The following is an 11,689-nucleotide window of genomic DNA, read 5'->3' on the forward strand; positions in this document are numbered from 1 at the left end:
TCTGTGCCCGGTGTCTCTAAGCCGCTGGGGCTCTCCGGCTCCGTGCTGATAATCACCCATAATCTCCTCAGCCCAGAAGGTGCCGGGGGATCCGTGGGGCGGCTGTGGGGTGCTGAGCGCGGCGCCGGCCATGTGGGTCCCACTGCTGCTGCTGCTGGCCCTGGCCACGCTGGCCCTGGGGCTGGTGGCCCACCGGCTCCTGGCCCCGGGGGGGAACCCCTTCTCCCAGCCACCCCCAGGGCCCCCCCGGCCACTGGTGACGGACCCGCGCGCCCGGGACAAGGTCCTGAAGCGGGGTGAGTACGGGGGGTGCCGTCCGTCTGTCCACCCACCCCATGGCTCTGTCCCTCCCCACACGGGTGTGCACACGTGTGTGCGGCGTGTGTGGCTCTGACACACGCGTGTGCCCAGGCTTCAGCGCCCAGCGGGTGCCAGCAGAGCTGGATGCCGTGGTCATCGGCAGCGGCGTGGGGGGCTTGGCGGCCGCCGGCACCCTGGCCAAGGCGGGGAAGCGGGTGCTGGTGCTGGAGCAGCACGACCAGGCCGGAGGGTGCTGCCACACCTTCCAGGAGCGGGGCAGCGAGTTCGACGTGGGTGAGGGACCCCCCAGCCCCCCCGGGACTCCCCGGCTGCCCCCTGCCTCGGCACCCGGCTGTGTGTGTCTGCGTGTGCAGGCTGCGTGTGTCAGTGCGTGCAGGGTGTGTGCAGGCTGCGTGTGTCTGTGTGTGCACACAGCGTGTGTCAGTGTGTGCAGGGTGTGTCCACACAGTGTGTCTCTGTGTGTGCAGGCTGCGTGTGTCGGTGTGTGCACACAGCATGTGTCTGTGTGTGCAGGGTGTGTGCAGGCTGCGCGTGTCAGTGTGTGCACACAGCGTGTGTCAGTGCGTGCAGGCAGCACATGTGTGTGTGCCAGCTGCGTGTCCCTGTGTCCCCGTGCCACGCGTGTTCCTGCAGCGTGCCAGGTGTGTGCACACAGGCTGTGGTGCACCAGCAGCTTTGCACACCCCTCCTGTGCGTGTGAGCGCGTCTCGCAGCGTGCGTGTGCCACACGTGTGCCGTGAGCGCCCGGGACACGCCAGCGCACCTCCAGGTGACCCGTGACGGATGAAGGGCAGACGTTGCTTTCCCTCCACTGCCACTCACGGGGGGGTCTTGGGGGTCCCATGGGGGTCTCACAGAAGGTTCCACGGGGGTCCTATGGGGGTCTCAGAGGGGTGTCCCACGGGGATCCCACAGGGCTCTTATAGGGGTCTCATGGGGACTCCCATGGGGGTCTCACAGAGGGTCCCATGGAGGTCTTGTGGGGGTCCCACAGGGGTCCCATGGAGGGTCCAATAGCAGTGCTATGGTGGGCTCACAGGGGTCCCATGGGGGTCCAGTGGGAGTCTCATGGAGGGCCCCATGAGGGTCTCACAGGGGGTGTCACAGGGGTCCCACAAGGGTCTCATGGTGGTCCCATGGGGGCTACTATGGGGGGTCTCACAGGGGTCTTACAGGGGGTCCCGTAGGGCTTTTACAGGGGGTGTCATGGGAATCTCATGGGGGGGGTCCCACAGGGGTCCCATGGAGGGTTCTATGGGTGTCCCGTGGAGGTCCCACAGGGGTCCCACAGGGGTCCCGCAGGGTCCCCACGTCCGCCTGACCCCCGCACGCCGCAGGCATCCACTACGTGGGGCAGATGCACGAGGGCAGCATGCTGCGCGTGGCGCTGGACCAGCTGACGGACGGGCAGCTCTGCTGGCAGCGCCTGCCCGACCCCTACGACGAGGTGACCCTGGGCCCCCGGCGCTACCAGCTCCGCGCCGGCAAAGCCGCCTTCGCCGCCGCCCTGGAAGAGCAGTTCCCCCAGGAGAAGGCGGCCATCAGGGAGTTCATGAGGCTCTCCAAGGTGGGGCGGGGCTGGGATGTGGTCCCCAGGGCTTGGTGGGCACGTCCCCAGGGCTGGGGAATGGGGGGGTGGCACCCGTGGGTGGGTCTGGGGGATGGGGGTGGTGATGGGAGTGGTGGGGCTTGGGGATGGGGGTGATGGGAATGGGGGGGGGACAGGTGTCAGGGCGGTGGGGACGTGGGTGATGGGTGTGTGGGGACATGGGGGTTGGGTGCTCTGGAGATGATTCCCAGGGGTGGTGGGGACGTGGGTAGTGGGGACATGGGCTTTGGGAGACACGGGTGGTGGGGACACGGGTGATGGGGGTGGTGGGGACATGGCAGAAGAGGAGATGAGTCCCAGGGCTGGTGGGGACACGGGTGGTGGGGAGGAGGCAGTGGGGACGTTGGGGACATGGGTGGTGGCTGTGGTGGGGACATGGGCTCCGGGTGCACGAGGGACAAGTGCTGGGGACGGTGGGGACGTGGGTGATGGGGGTGGTGGGGATATGGGCTTTGGGAGCAGGGGGGACAAGTCCCAGGGGCGGTGGGGACACGGGTGGTGGCTGTGGTGGGCACAGGGGCTTCGGGTGCTCCGGGGGGCGAGTGCCGGGGTGGTGAGGCTGTGGGTGACGGGCGCCGTGGGGACGGCGCGGGGATGCGGGCGGTGGTGCAGGGTGGCCGTGGTGACACGGGCGGTGGTGCGGGGGTGGCTGGGGTGACACGGGCAGTGGTGTGGGGGTGGCTGGGGTGACACAGGCAGTGGTGCAGGGGTGGCCATGGTGACATGGGCAGTGGTGCGGGGTGGCCGTGGTGACGGGCGCGCTGCGGGCGCAGGTGGCCTCGCGGCACGTGGCGCTGCTGGCCGTGCTGAAGATGGTGCCGCGCTGGTTGGCCGCGCTGCTCATCCGCTCCGGCCTGGTGTACCGGCTGTCGCCCGTGTTCCGCATGGCGGCCGCCAGCCACAGCGAGGCCGTGGCCCAGCTCACCAACGACCCCGACCTGCGCGCCCTGCTCGGCTACCTCTTCTACGGTGGGGCTGGCGTCATAGGCAGGGGGATGTCGCGATAGGGAGGGGGATGTCGCGATAGGGAGGGGGATGTCATGATAGGGAGGGGGATGTTGTGATAGGGAGGGGGATGTCGTGATAGGCAGGGGGATGTTGTGATAGGGAGGGGGCTGTTGTGATAGGGAAGGGGCTGTCACATTAGGGGGGGGGCTGTCGCGATAGGGAAGGGGCTGTTGCAGTAGGGAGGGTGACACTGCCGTAGAAGAGGAGGGCTGTGTGGTGGTGGGCTGAGCCCTGTCGGGATAGGGGAGGCCATGTCACGATAAGAGAGGCCATATCAAGATAGAGAAGACCATATCATGGTAGGGGAAGCCATATCACGATAGAGGAGGCCACGTCACACAGGGGAGACCCTCCTCGGGTGGGGGCGGGGGCCCAGCTGTGCCCGCGCCCCCCCATCGCCCCCCCTGCCCCCAGGCACGGCGCCGCGGGACTCCAGCTTCCTGGTGAACGTGCTGATGGTCCATCACTACCAGCGGGGGGCCTGGTACCCGCGGGGGGGGGCGAGCGAGATCGCCTTCCACGCCGTGCCCCTCATCGAGCGCGCGGGGGGGGCCGTGCTGGTGCGCGCCCCCGTCACCCGCATCCTCGTCTCCTCCGCCGGCGCGGCCGTGGGTGAGCGATGACCCCCCCCCAGCCCCACGCATGGAGGGGGGGGACAGGGTGGGGACAGGGTGCCCGTGCCCCCCCCCCCCAGGCCCCCTCACCCCCTCCCTGCCCCCAGGCGTGGCGGTGCAGAAGGGGCCGGGGGAGGAGGAGGAGGAGGAGGTGCGGATCTTCGCGCCGCTCGTCATCTCGGACGCCGGCGTCTTCAACACCTTCGGCAAGCTGCTGCCCCCCCCGCTCCGCAGCCACCCAGGTACCCTGTCCCTGTGTCCCCGTGTCCCTGTGTCCCCGTGTCCCCATCTCCCTGGGCCTCGGTCCCTGCTGGGGCCCGTGTCCTGGTGTCCCCAGTGTGCCCAGTATCCCCATGCCCCTGGTGTCCCCTTGTCCCCAGCATCCCAGTGTCCCCATGTCCCTGGTATCCCTGGTGTCCCTGTGTCCCCAGCATCCCCACATCCCTGCTATTCCCAGTGTTCCCAGCATCCAATGTCCCTGGCATCCCAGTGTCCCCATGTCCCCAGCATCCACACATCTCTGCTATTCCCAGTGTTCCCAGCATCCCAGTGTCCCCACATCCCTGGTGTCCCCCTGTCCCCATGTGCCCAGCATCCCCATGTGCCTGGTATTCCCAGTGTTCACAGCATCCCTGTGTCCCTGACATCCCAGTGTCCCCGGTGTCCCTGGTGTCCCCAGCATCCCCACATCCCCAGTGCCCCCACGTCCCCGGTGTTGACATCCCAGTGTCCCTCATCCCCGCTGTCCCCCCGGTGTCCCCCCAGGCGTGCGGTCGCGCCTGGCCATGGTGCGGCCTGGCATGGGCTCCTTCCTGGTGTTCGCGGGGCTGCGGGGCAGCGCGGCCCAGCTGGGCCTCCCCCCCACCAACTTCTGGATCTACCCCCACAACGACCTGGACGCCATGTACGGGCTGGAGGGGCCGGGGGGGGACACGGGGGGGGCTCATGGTGGGTCACAGGGGTGCACGGGGGGCTCATGGTGGGGCACAGGGGGTGCATGGCAAGTGGGGTGGGTGCACAGGGGTGCCCAGGGGATGCAGAGGGGGTGCATGCTTGGTGGGGAGGGTGTATGGTGGGGGGTCGTGGTGGGTCATGGGGTGAATGGGGAGTGCATGGGGGTCACAGAGGGTGCAGAACGGGTGGGATGGGTGTGTGGGGGGCTCATGGTGGGTCACAGGGGGTGCAAGACGGGTGGGGTGGGTCACAGCGGGGACATGATGGGTGGGGGGGTGCATGGGGGGTGCTCAGGGCATGGCAGGGGTGCACAGGGGGTGCGTGGTGGGTCACAGGGGGTGTGTGGTGGGTCACAGGGGGTATGGGGTGGGTGCAGGGGGGCGCATGGGGGTGGGGGCACAGGGGGTGCAGGTGGCCCTGCCGGCAGGATGACCCGCTACGCTGCCCTGAGCCGTGATGAGGTCCCCGACAACCTGGCCATGATGTTCATCACCTTCCCCGCCGCCAAGGACCCCACCTACGAGCAGCGGCACCCCGGTACGGGGCGGGGGGGGGACACCCCCACCCCCCCACGTATTCCCCCCCAGCCCTGATCCGCTCAGCTGCCCCGGGCTCGGAGGCTCCTTCATCCCACCCGCCGGGGCTGCGGGATGGGGGTGTCACGGGGTTTGGGGCCCCCCACTCGCCACAGGCCGCTCGTGCATGACCATCCTGACCATGGCCCGGTACGAGTGGTTCGAGGAGTGGGCCGGGACGCGGCCCCGGCACCGCGGCCCCGAGTACCAGCGCTACAAGTCGGCCATCGCCCAGCGGCTGCTGGAACGGGCGCTGCAGCGCTTCCCCCACCTCCGGGACAAGGTCACGGGGTCCCCGGGGTGGCACAGGGGTCCTCGGGGTGGCACGGGGCGTGGGGAGGGGGGATGGCGTGTCCTGACACCCCGTGGGGATGGGGTGTGCCACAGGGATGGGACAGGGTGGGGAACTGGGGTGCATGGAGGGGGATGGGTGTTCTGTGGGGTTCCCGGGGTGGCTGAAGGGGGTTGGGGTGCCCCAAGGGGATTGGGGTGCCCAGGGGGATTAGAGTGCCCCAAGAAGGTTGGGGTACTTGGGAGGGTTGGGTTGTCCTGGGGGTTGTGGGTGCCTCATGGGTTTGGGGGTGCCCCATGGGGTTGGGGTGCCTAGAGGGGTTGGGGTGTCCAGGACATCGGGGTGCCTAGGGGGGTTGGGATGGCCCAAGGGGGTTGGGGTGCCTGGGGCAGTTGGGGTCCCCCAAGGGGGTTGGGGTGCCCTACGAAACCACAGAGCATTGCAGCACCCCTGGTCTTCGCACAGGGTGGGCATCCCCCACCCCGCATAGACCCAGACCTGGGACCCGCTGCTCAGTGGGAAGGGTCTCCCCATCCCCCCTGTGCCCCCCAACATGCCCCAACCCCCCCACCCCCTGCCCGGGCAGGTGGATTTCGTGGAGGCGGCGTCTCCGCTCACCAACCAGCACTACCTGGGGGCCCCGCGGGGGGAGATGTACGGCACCGAGCACGACCTGGGCCGCTTCACCCCGGCCGTGGTGGCCGCCATGAGGGCAGAGACCCCCGTGAAGAACCTCTACCTGACCGGTCAGTGTCCCCCTGTGTGTCCCCCGTGTCCCCTCCCCGTGTCCCGTCCCTGTGTCCCCTCCTATAGTCCCCTCTCCATGTCCCCTCCCCATGTCCCCCTGCCCCTCTGGCCCCTTGGCCAGGTGTAGGTCCTGTGGGGATGTCCCACCATGGGGGTGGCTGTGTCCCCAGGGGGGTGGTTGTGTCCCGGGGGGTGGCCGTGTCCCGGGGGGTGGCCGTGTCCCTGGGGGGTGGCCGTGCCCCCGGGGGGTGTCCCTGTCCCCGGGGGGTGTCCCTGTCCCCGGAGGGGTGTCCGTGTCCCCGGGGGTGTCCCTGTCCCTGGGGGGGTGTCCCTGTCCCCGGGGGTGTCCCTGTCCCCGGGGGGTGTCCCTGTCCCACCGCGGCTCGTCCCCAGGGCAGGACGTGTTCAGCTGCGGGCTGGCGGGGGCCCTGCACGGGGGGCTGCTCTGCGCCTCCGCCGTCCTGGGCCGCCTGCTCTACCTGGACCTGCTGCTCCTCAAGAAGAAGATCAAGCGGCGCCGGGGCCGGCAAGCGGCGTGAGGGGGGTGGGGGGGATGGATGACACCCCCCCCCGTGCTGGGGACCCTCTTCCCAGAGCAATAAAGGCGATGTCCTGCTGGCCTGGGGTTAAACTCTGGGTGGGGTGGGAGTGGGGATGGGGATGGGATGGGATGGGATGGGGAGGGGATGGGGATGGAGATGGGATGGGGATGGGATGGGGATGGGGATGGGGATGGGGATGGGATGGGGATGGGATGGGATGGGATGGGATGGGATGGGATGGGATGGGATGGGGATGGGATGGGATGGGATGGGATGGGATGGGATGGGATGGGATGGGATGGGGAGGGGATGGGGATGGAGATGGGATGGGGATGGGGATGGGATGGGGAGGGGATGGGGATGGAGATGGGATGGGATGGGGATGGGATGGGATTGGGAGGGGATGGGGATCAGGGTGGGGGATGGGGATGGAGATGGGATGGGGATGGGATGGGGAGGGGATGGGGATGGAGATGGGATGAGGATGGGGATGGGGATGGGATGGGGATGGGATGAGGATGGAGATGGGGATGGGGTGGAATGGGCTGGGATGGGACAGGGCAAGAGGGAATGGGAGTGGATGGGATAGGGTCAGGACCATGGATGGAGACAAGGATGGGGCCAGGGATGGGATTGGGATAGGGATGTGTGTGGGGTGGGGATGGGAACAGGAACAGCTCTGGGGCCGGGGATGGGTCAGGGTGTCAGGGCTTGTGCATGCCCCCCCCTCACTGGCAGAGCCCGGGTGCGCTCACAGACAGGTTCACCCCCCCCCGGTAACTCTCCCTCTTCTTCCCCAGCCCCCCGAGGCCCCCCACCCCCCCAGCCCCCCCCAGCCCCCCGAAGCCAGCGGGGCAGGCGGCTTTCACACCTTTTAAAAGCATAAATAGAGGTCTCTGCTCCCCAAGGGCACGGGTGGGGGGGTACAGACCCCGGGTCCTGGGGGGGCACGATGACCCAGGCACCCCGATGGTCCCTCCTGGGGTCACCCGGACCTGGGGTCCATGGGGCACCCCCAGGGAAGGGGGGTGGTGTCAGCAGGCAGTCCTTGGAGGGGGGGTCACCCCTAGAAGTTGGTCTGTGTGGCGAAGGGGGGGTGGGCCCCGGGGTTGTGGCCACACTCGGGGCACGGCCCCTGAGGCAGCGGGTACAGGAAGGGCTTCGCCGTCACCTGAAGAGGAGGGGGGGTCACTGGGGGGGTGGGGGGAATATGGGGCAACCCACCAGCTCCCAGGGTCCCCAGGGAATGGAGGGTGCCCCCACCCAGGGGTGAACCTCATAGGAACTGGGTGCCCCCCGCTTTGGGCATGGCAAGGCAGGGTGCCCCAGGCAGGGTGAGGGGGGGCTTGTGCACCCCACAGTTCCCCCCATGCTCTGCTGAGCCCACAGCCCCAGTGCCCACCACCCTGTACCCCCAGCACCCACCACCCCATATCCCCACCACCCCATATCCTCACCCCATGCCCCCAGCACCCGCCACCCCATATCCCCACCACCCCATGTCCTCAGCACCCCTCACCCCATATCCCCAGCACCCACCACCCTGTACCCCCAGCACCCACCACCCCATACCCCCATCACCCCATACCCCCACCATCCCATACCCTCAGCACCCCTCACCCCATGCCCCCAGCACCCATCACCCCATATCCCCAGCACCCACCACCCTATATCCCCACCACCCCTCACCCCATGCCCCCAGCACCCACCACCCTGTACCCTCACCCCCCCTCACCCCACCCCCCCCAGCCCTCCTTGCCGGGCTCAGGGGGGTGCCCAGCACCCACTGTCAGGTGGGACCCACCTCGCTGTAGGGGGGGGGCTCCAGGCCCGGGGGGATGGCCCCCCCGGGCAGACTGGGGAGCGCTGGCATGGGGGTGAGCGGGGGGGGCACGGCGCCCGGGAAGTCCTCGTAGGGCGGGGGGGGCAGGGGGTCGCGGCACAGCTTGCGGCAGACGTGGAAGATGAGGATGAGGAAGGTGATGGCTATGAAGATGACGATGATGATGATGAACAGCATCCTGGGGACACCGAGAGGCGCGTGCTGGGGGCTGGCAGGTCCCCCCCCCTCCCTCCCTCCCACCCTGGGGTCCCTGTCGTCGTGTGTGTCCCCCCCCCCCAACCCAACCCCACACCCACAGGGCTCCCGGGGCCTCTCCCAGTTCCCCATCCCACAGCTCCACCCCCCGAGTCCCATCCTGGGTTCATCCCCCGCACAGCACCCTTTTTGGGGTGCCCCCGGGTTCCAGCCCTCCCCGCTGCCCCCCCCAACGAACCCAGGCGTCCTGGCACCCCCGGGCACCGTGGCGTCACCCTGCTCGTCAGAGCCGGACTCTGGACCCGGGTGCCCGGGGCACCCCACTCCCAGCGCCCGGCGCCCGCTGCCCGGGTGCCCTTTGGCCCCTCCCTGCCCCACCGCGGAGTTTGACCTGGGTGGGGGTTCAGGGTGGGGGGGGGACCCCCACAGTGGGGTAATGGGTGGGTGTGGGGGGCAGTTGGGCCGCTTTGGGGATGCAGGGTGGGGGTGGCACCCTGCGGTGGGGGGTGGCACAGTGCTGTGGGGTGCTGCCCCCCCAAACCTGGGGAGGTAAGGGGGGGGTCACCCTGCTACTGGGAGGGGGGGTCCCTGTGGTGCCTGGAGATCTGGCCTCTGTGTCTGTCTGTCTCTCTCAGTGCTCAGGGGGTGTGGCACCCCAGGGTGTCCTGCTGTCACCCTGGGTTCCTGGGTGGTGGGGGTCCCACCCACACTGAGGGGTGGCCCCAGGGATTGGGGGGCTCAGCCCACTGTCCCTGGGCTGCTCTCCTTCCCGCAGCCCCCCCACCCCTGCCAGCCATCCCCCTCCTCTGGTCCATCCCTCTGTCCATCCCTCTCTCCTCAGGCCCTCCCAGCCCCCCCACCCCCTTCCAGCCTCCTGCCCCGTTCTGGGGGGCTCAGGGGTCCTGGTTCGGCTCCGTGTCCCCGTGCCCACCTCGGGGGTCCGTGCCCGGGGGGTGCTGGGGCTGCACCAAGCGCTGCCCCTTCCCCCCACCCCATCTGGGGCCCAGCTGCACGGGGGGGAGGGGGGCCCTTCCCTGCTCCTGCTGATGTGGCAGCCAGCGTGGCCGTGTGTCTGTGTGTGTCCGTGTGTCCCTGTGTCCCTGTGTCCCTGTGTCCGTGTGTCCCCGTGTCCCTGTGTCCGTGTGTCCCTGTGTCCATGTGTCCCTGCGTCCGTGTGTCCCCGTGTCCGTGTGTCCTCATGTCTGTGTGTCCGTGTGTCCCCATGTCCCTGTGTCCGTGTGTCCCCATGTCTGTGTGTCCCCATGTCCGTGTGTCCCCGTGTCTGTGTGTCCCCATGTCCCCAGGGCCATAGCCACCTGGCCAGGGGGGGGTGAGGGAGATGTAGGGGGTACTGCTGGAGGGATGTTGGGGGGATACTGGGGGATGCTGGGGGACGCTGGGGCTGGCTGGTGGGTGGGCACCTGGGTCCACCCCCCCCAACCCCCCCAGCAGCACTGTGCCCAGGGCTCTGCAGGGTGCGGGTACCCTCCCCACAGAGGGGTGGGTGCTCAGGTGGGGGGTGCAGACACGTGTGCAAGGTACATGTGTGTGCAAGGCACACGCGTGTGTGCGTGTGCCCAGCAGCAGGTGTGTGCACACGGTGGTGAGCCAAGGGGGTGATGTGTGTGTGTGTGTGTGTGTGTGTGTGTGTGTGTGTGTGTGTGCACACGTGTGTGTGTGTGTGTGTGTGCGCACACGTGTGTGTGTGTGTGTGCACACGTGTGTGTGCATGGCACATGTGTGTGCGTGTGCAGGGCACCCCCGCTGTGCAGGGAACAGGCCCAGGGGTGCTCAGGGTACCTCACAGGGTGCTCGAGGAGGCTGCTGGGGTGCCCGGGGGGGGGTGTCCCTGGCCCTGCTGCTGTGCCTGACCCGCATCCCGTGGCCGGGCTGAGGATGAGGAGCGAGCGGCGAGGCCGAAGGGGCAGCGGGATCCCCCGCAGGTGTGAAGAGCCGCGGCGGCGCCGGCTCAGGACCGTAAGCTGCCCAGAGCCGATCAGCACCCTGAGCCCCACACCGGCTGCCAGGGGCTGTGCCAGGGGGGTGCCCCACGCCGTGTCCCCCCCAGACCCGGCTGCGGGGGGGGAAGAGGGTGAGTTGCCCAGGGACACGCGGGGAAGCGGTGCCGGGGGGGACACAAGGTGATGGGTGGGGGGAAAGGGGGGCTTGGAGGGCTGGGGGGTGGTGGGGGGGCTGGGGGTGTCGAGGCGCTGCCCTAAGCAGGATCATCCCCCTAAAGGGTTTAAGGCTGCCCAGGGTCGTGGGGCAGCTCCGGGCCCGTTAATTGGCTCAAGGGTTTAACGAAGGATTTGCTGCCTCACGTCCTCCCGTGCCCCCAGCAGGACCCCCCCCCCAGCTCGGGGACCCCCAGAATCAGTCTCCTGCTGAGGCAGAGGACCCCCAGCCAGGAGGGTTCCCCCCACACCCCCCTGAACACCCACCTTCAGTGCTATGAGTTTGCCAGGTCTCAGCCACCGGCTGTGGGGCCCCTTCGCCCCCTCGCAGCTGGGGTTGTGACCCCCCCGCCCCCTTCCCCAACCCCCCTTTCCCACCCCGGGGTGTGCACCCATCTCTGCGGATGGGGGGTGCCCCAGGGGGGTTTTGGGGGGCTCCTATTTACACTGGAGGGCAGAAAGAGCCAGGAACCAAAACGGGGGTGTGGGGTATGTGTGTGTGTGTGTGTGTGGGGGGTGTGCACAGGGATGCACACACGTGTGTGCACACACACACTTGCACACGCATCCCCCGTGCCCTCTGCCCAGGCCACCGCGGTGCCACCACCAAGCCTCAGCCCCGGCTGCTGTCCCCAGATGACCCCGTTTCCCAGCCCAGGGTGGTTGGGGGTGGTGGGGGGCACACGGCAACCGGGGGCTGATCCCCCCACCCCGGGCACAGCCACGCCAGGGTGGGACATGCCACCATCTCCACCCATGAGGTAGAAGGACGGGGGTGCAACCTGGGCTCCCCACCCTCCCTCCCCTTCGCTGTT

The 11,689-nt window shown here is 68.9% G+C and overlaps 1 protein-coding gene across 1 annotated transcript; it reads left to right on the forward strand.

The window, feature by feature from the left end:
• Nucleotides 1-130: 130 nt before the first annotated feature.
• Nucleotides 131-6,659, forward strand: LOC311201047 (all-trans-retinol 13,14-reductase-like; the record flags this gene model as incomplete). The annotated part of the gene is made up of 11 exons (XM_084275353.1): nt 131-296; nt 412-594; nt 1,659-1,888; nt 2,662-2,899; nt 3,353-3,550; nt 3,660-3,794; nt 4,318-4,456; nt 4,934-5,043; nt 5,198-5,364; nt 5,960-6,119; nt 6,514-6,659. 11 exons carry the CDS (start codon nt 131-133, stop codon nt 6,657-6,659), a joined length of 1,872 nt encoding a protein of 623 aa, XP_084131479.1.
• Nucleotides 6,660-11,689: the final 5,030 nt, after the last annotated feature.

The sequence above is a fragment of the Gallinula chloropus genome (assembly GCF_964237585.1).
Source record: "Gallinula chloropus genome assembly, chromosome: 26".
Lineage (NCBI taxonomy): Eukaryota > Metazoa > Chordata > Aves > Gruiformes > Rallidae > Gallinula > Gallinula chloropus.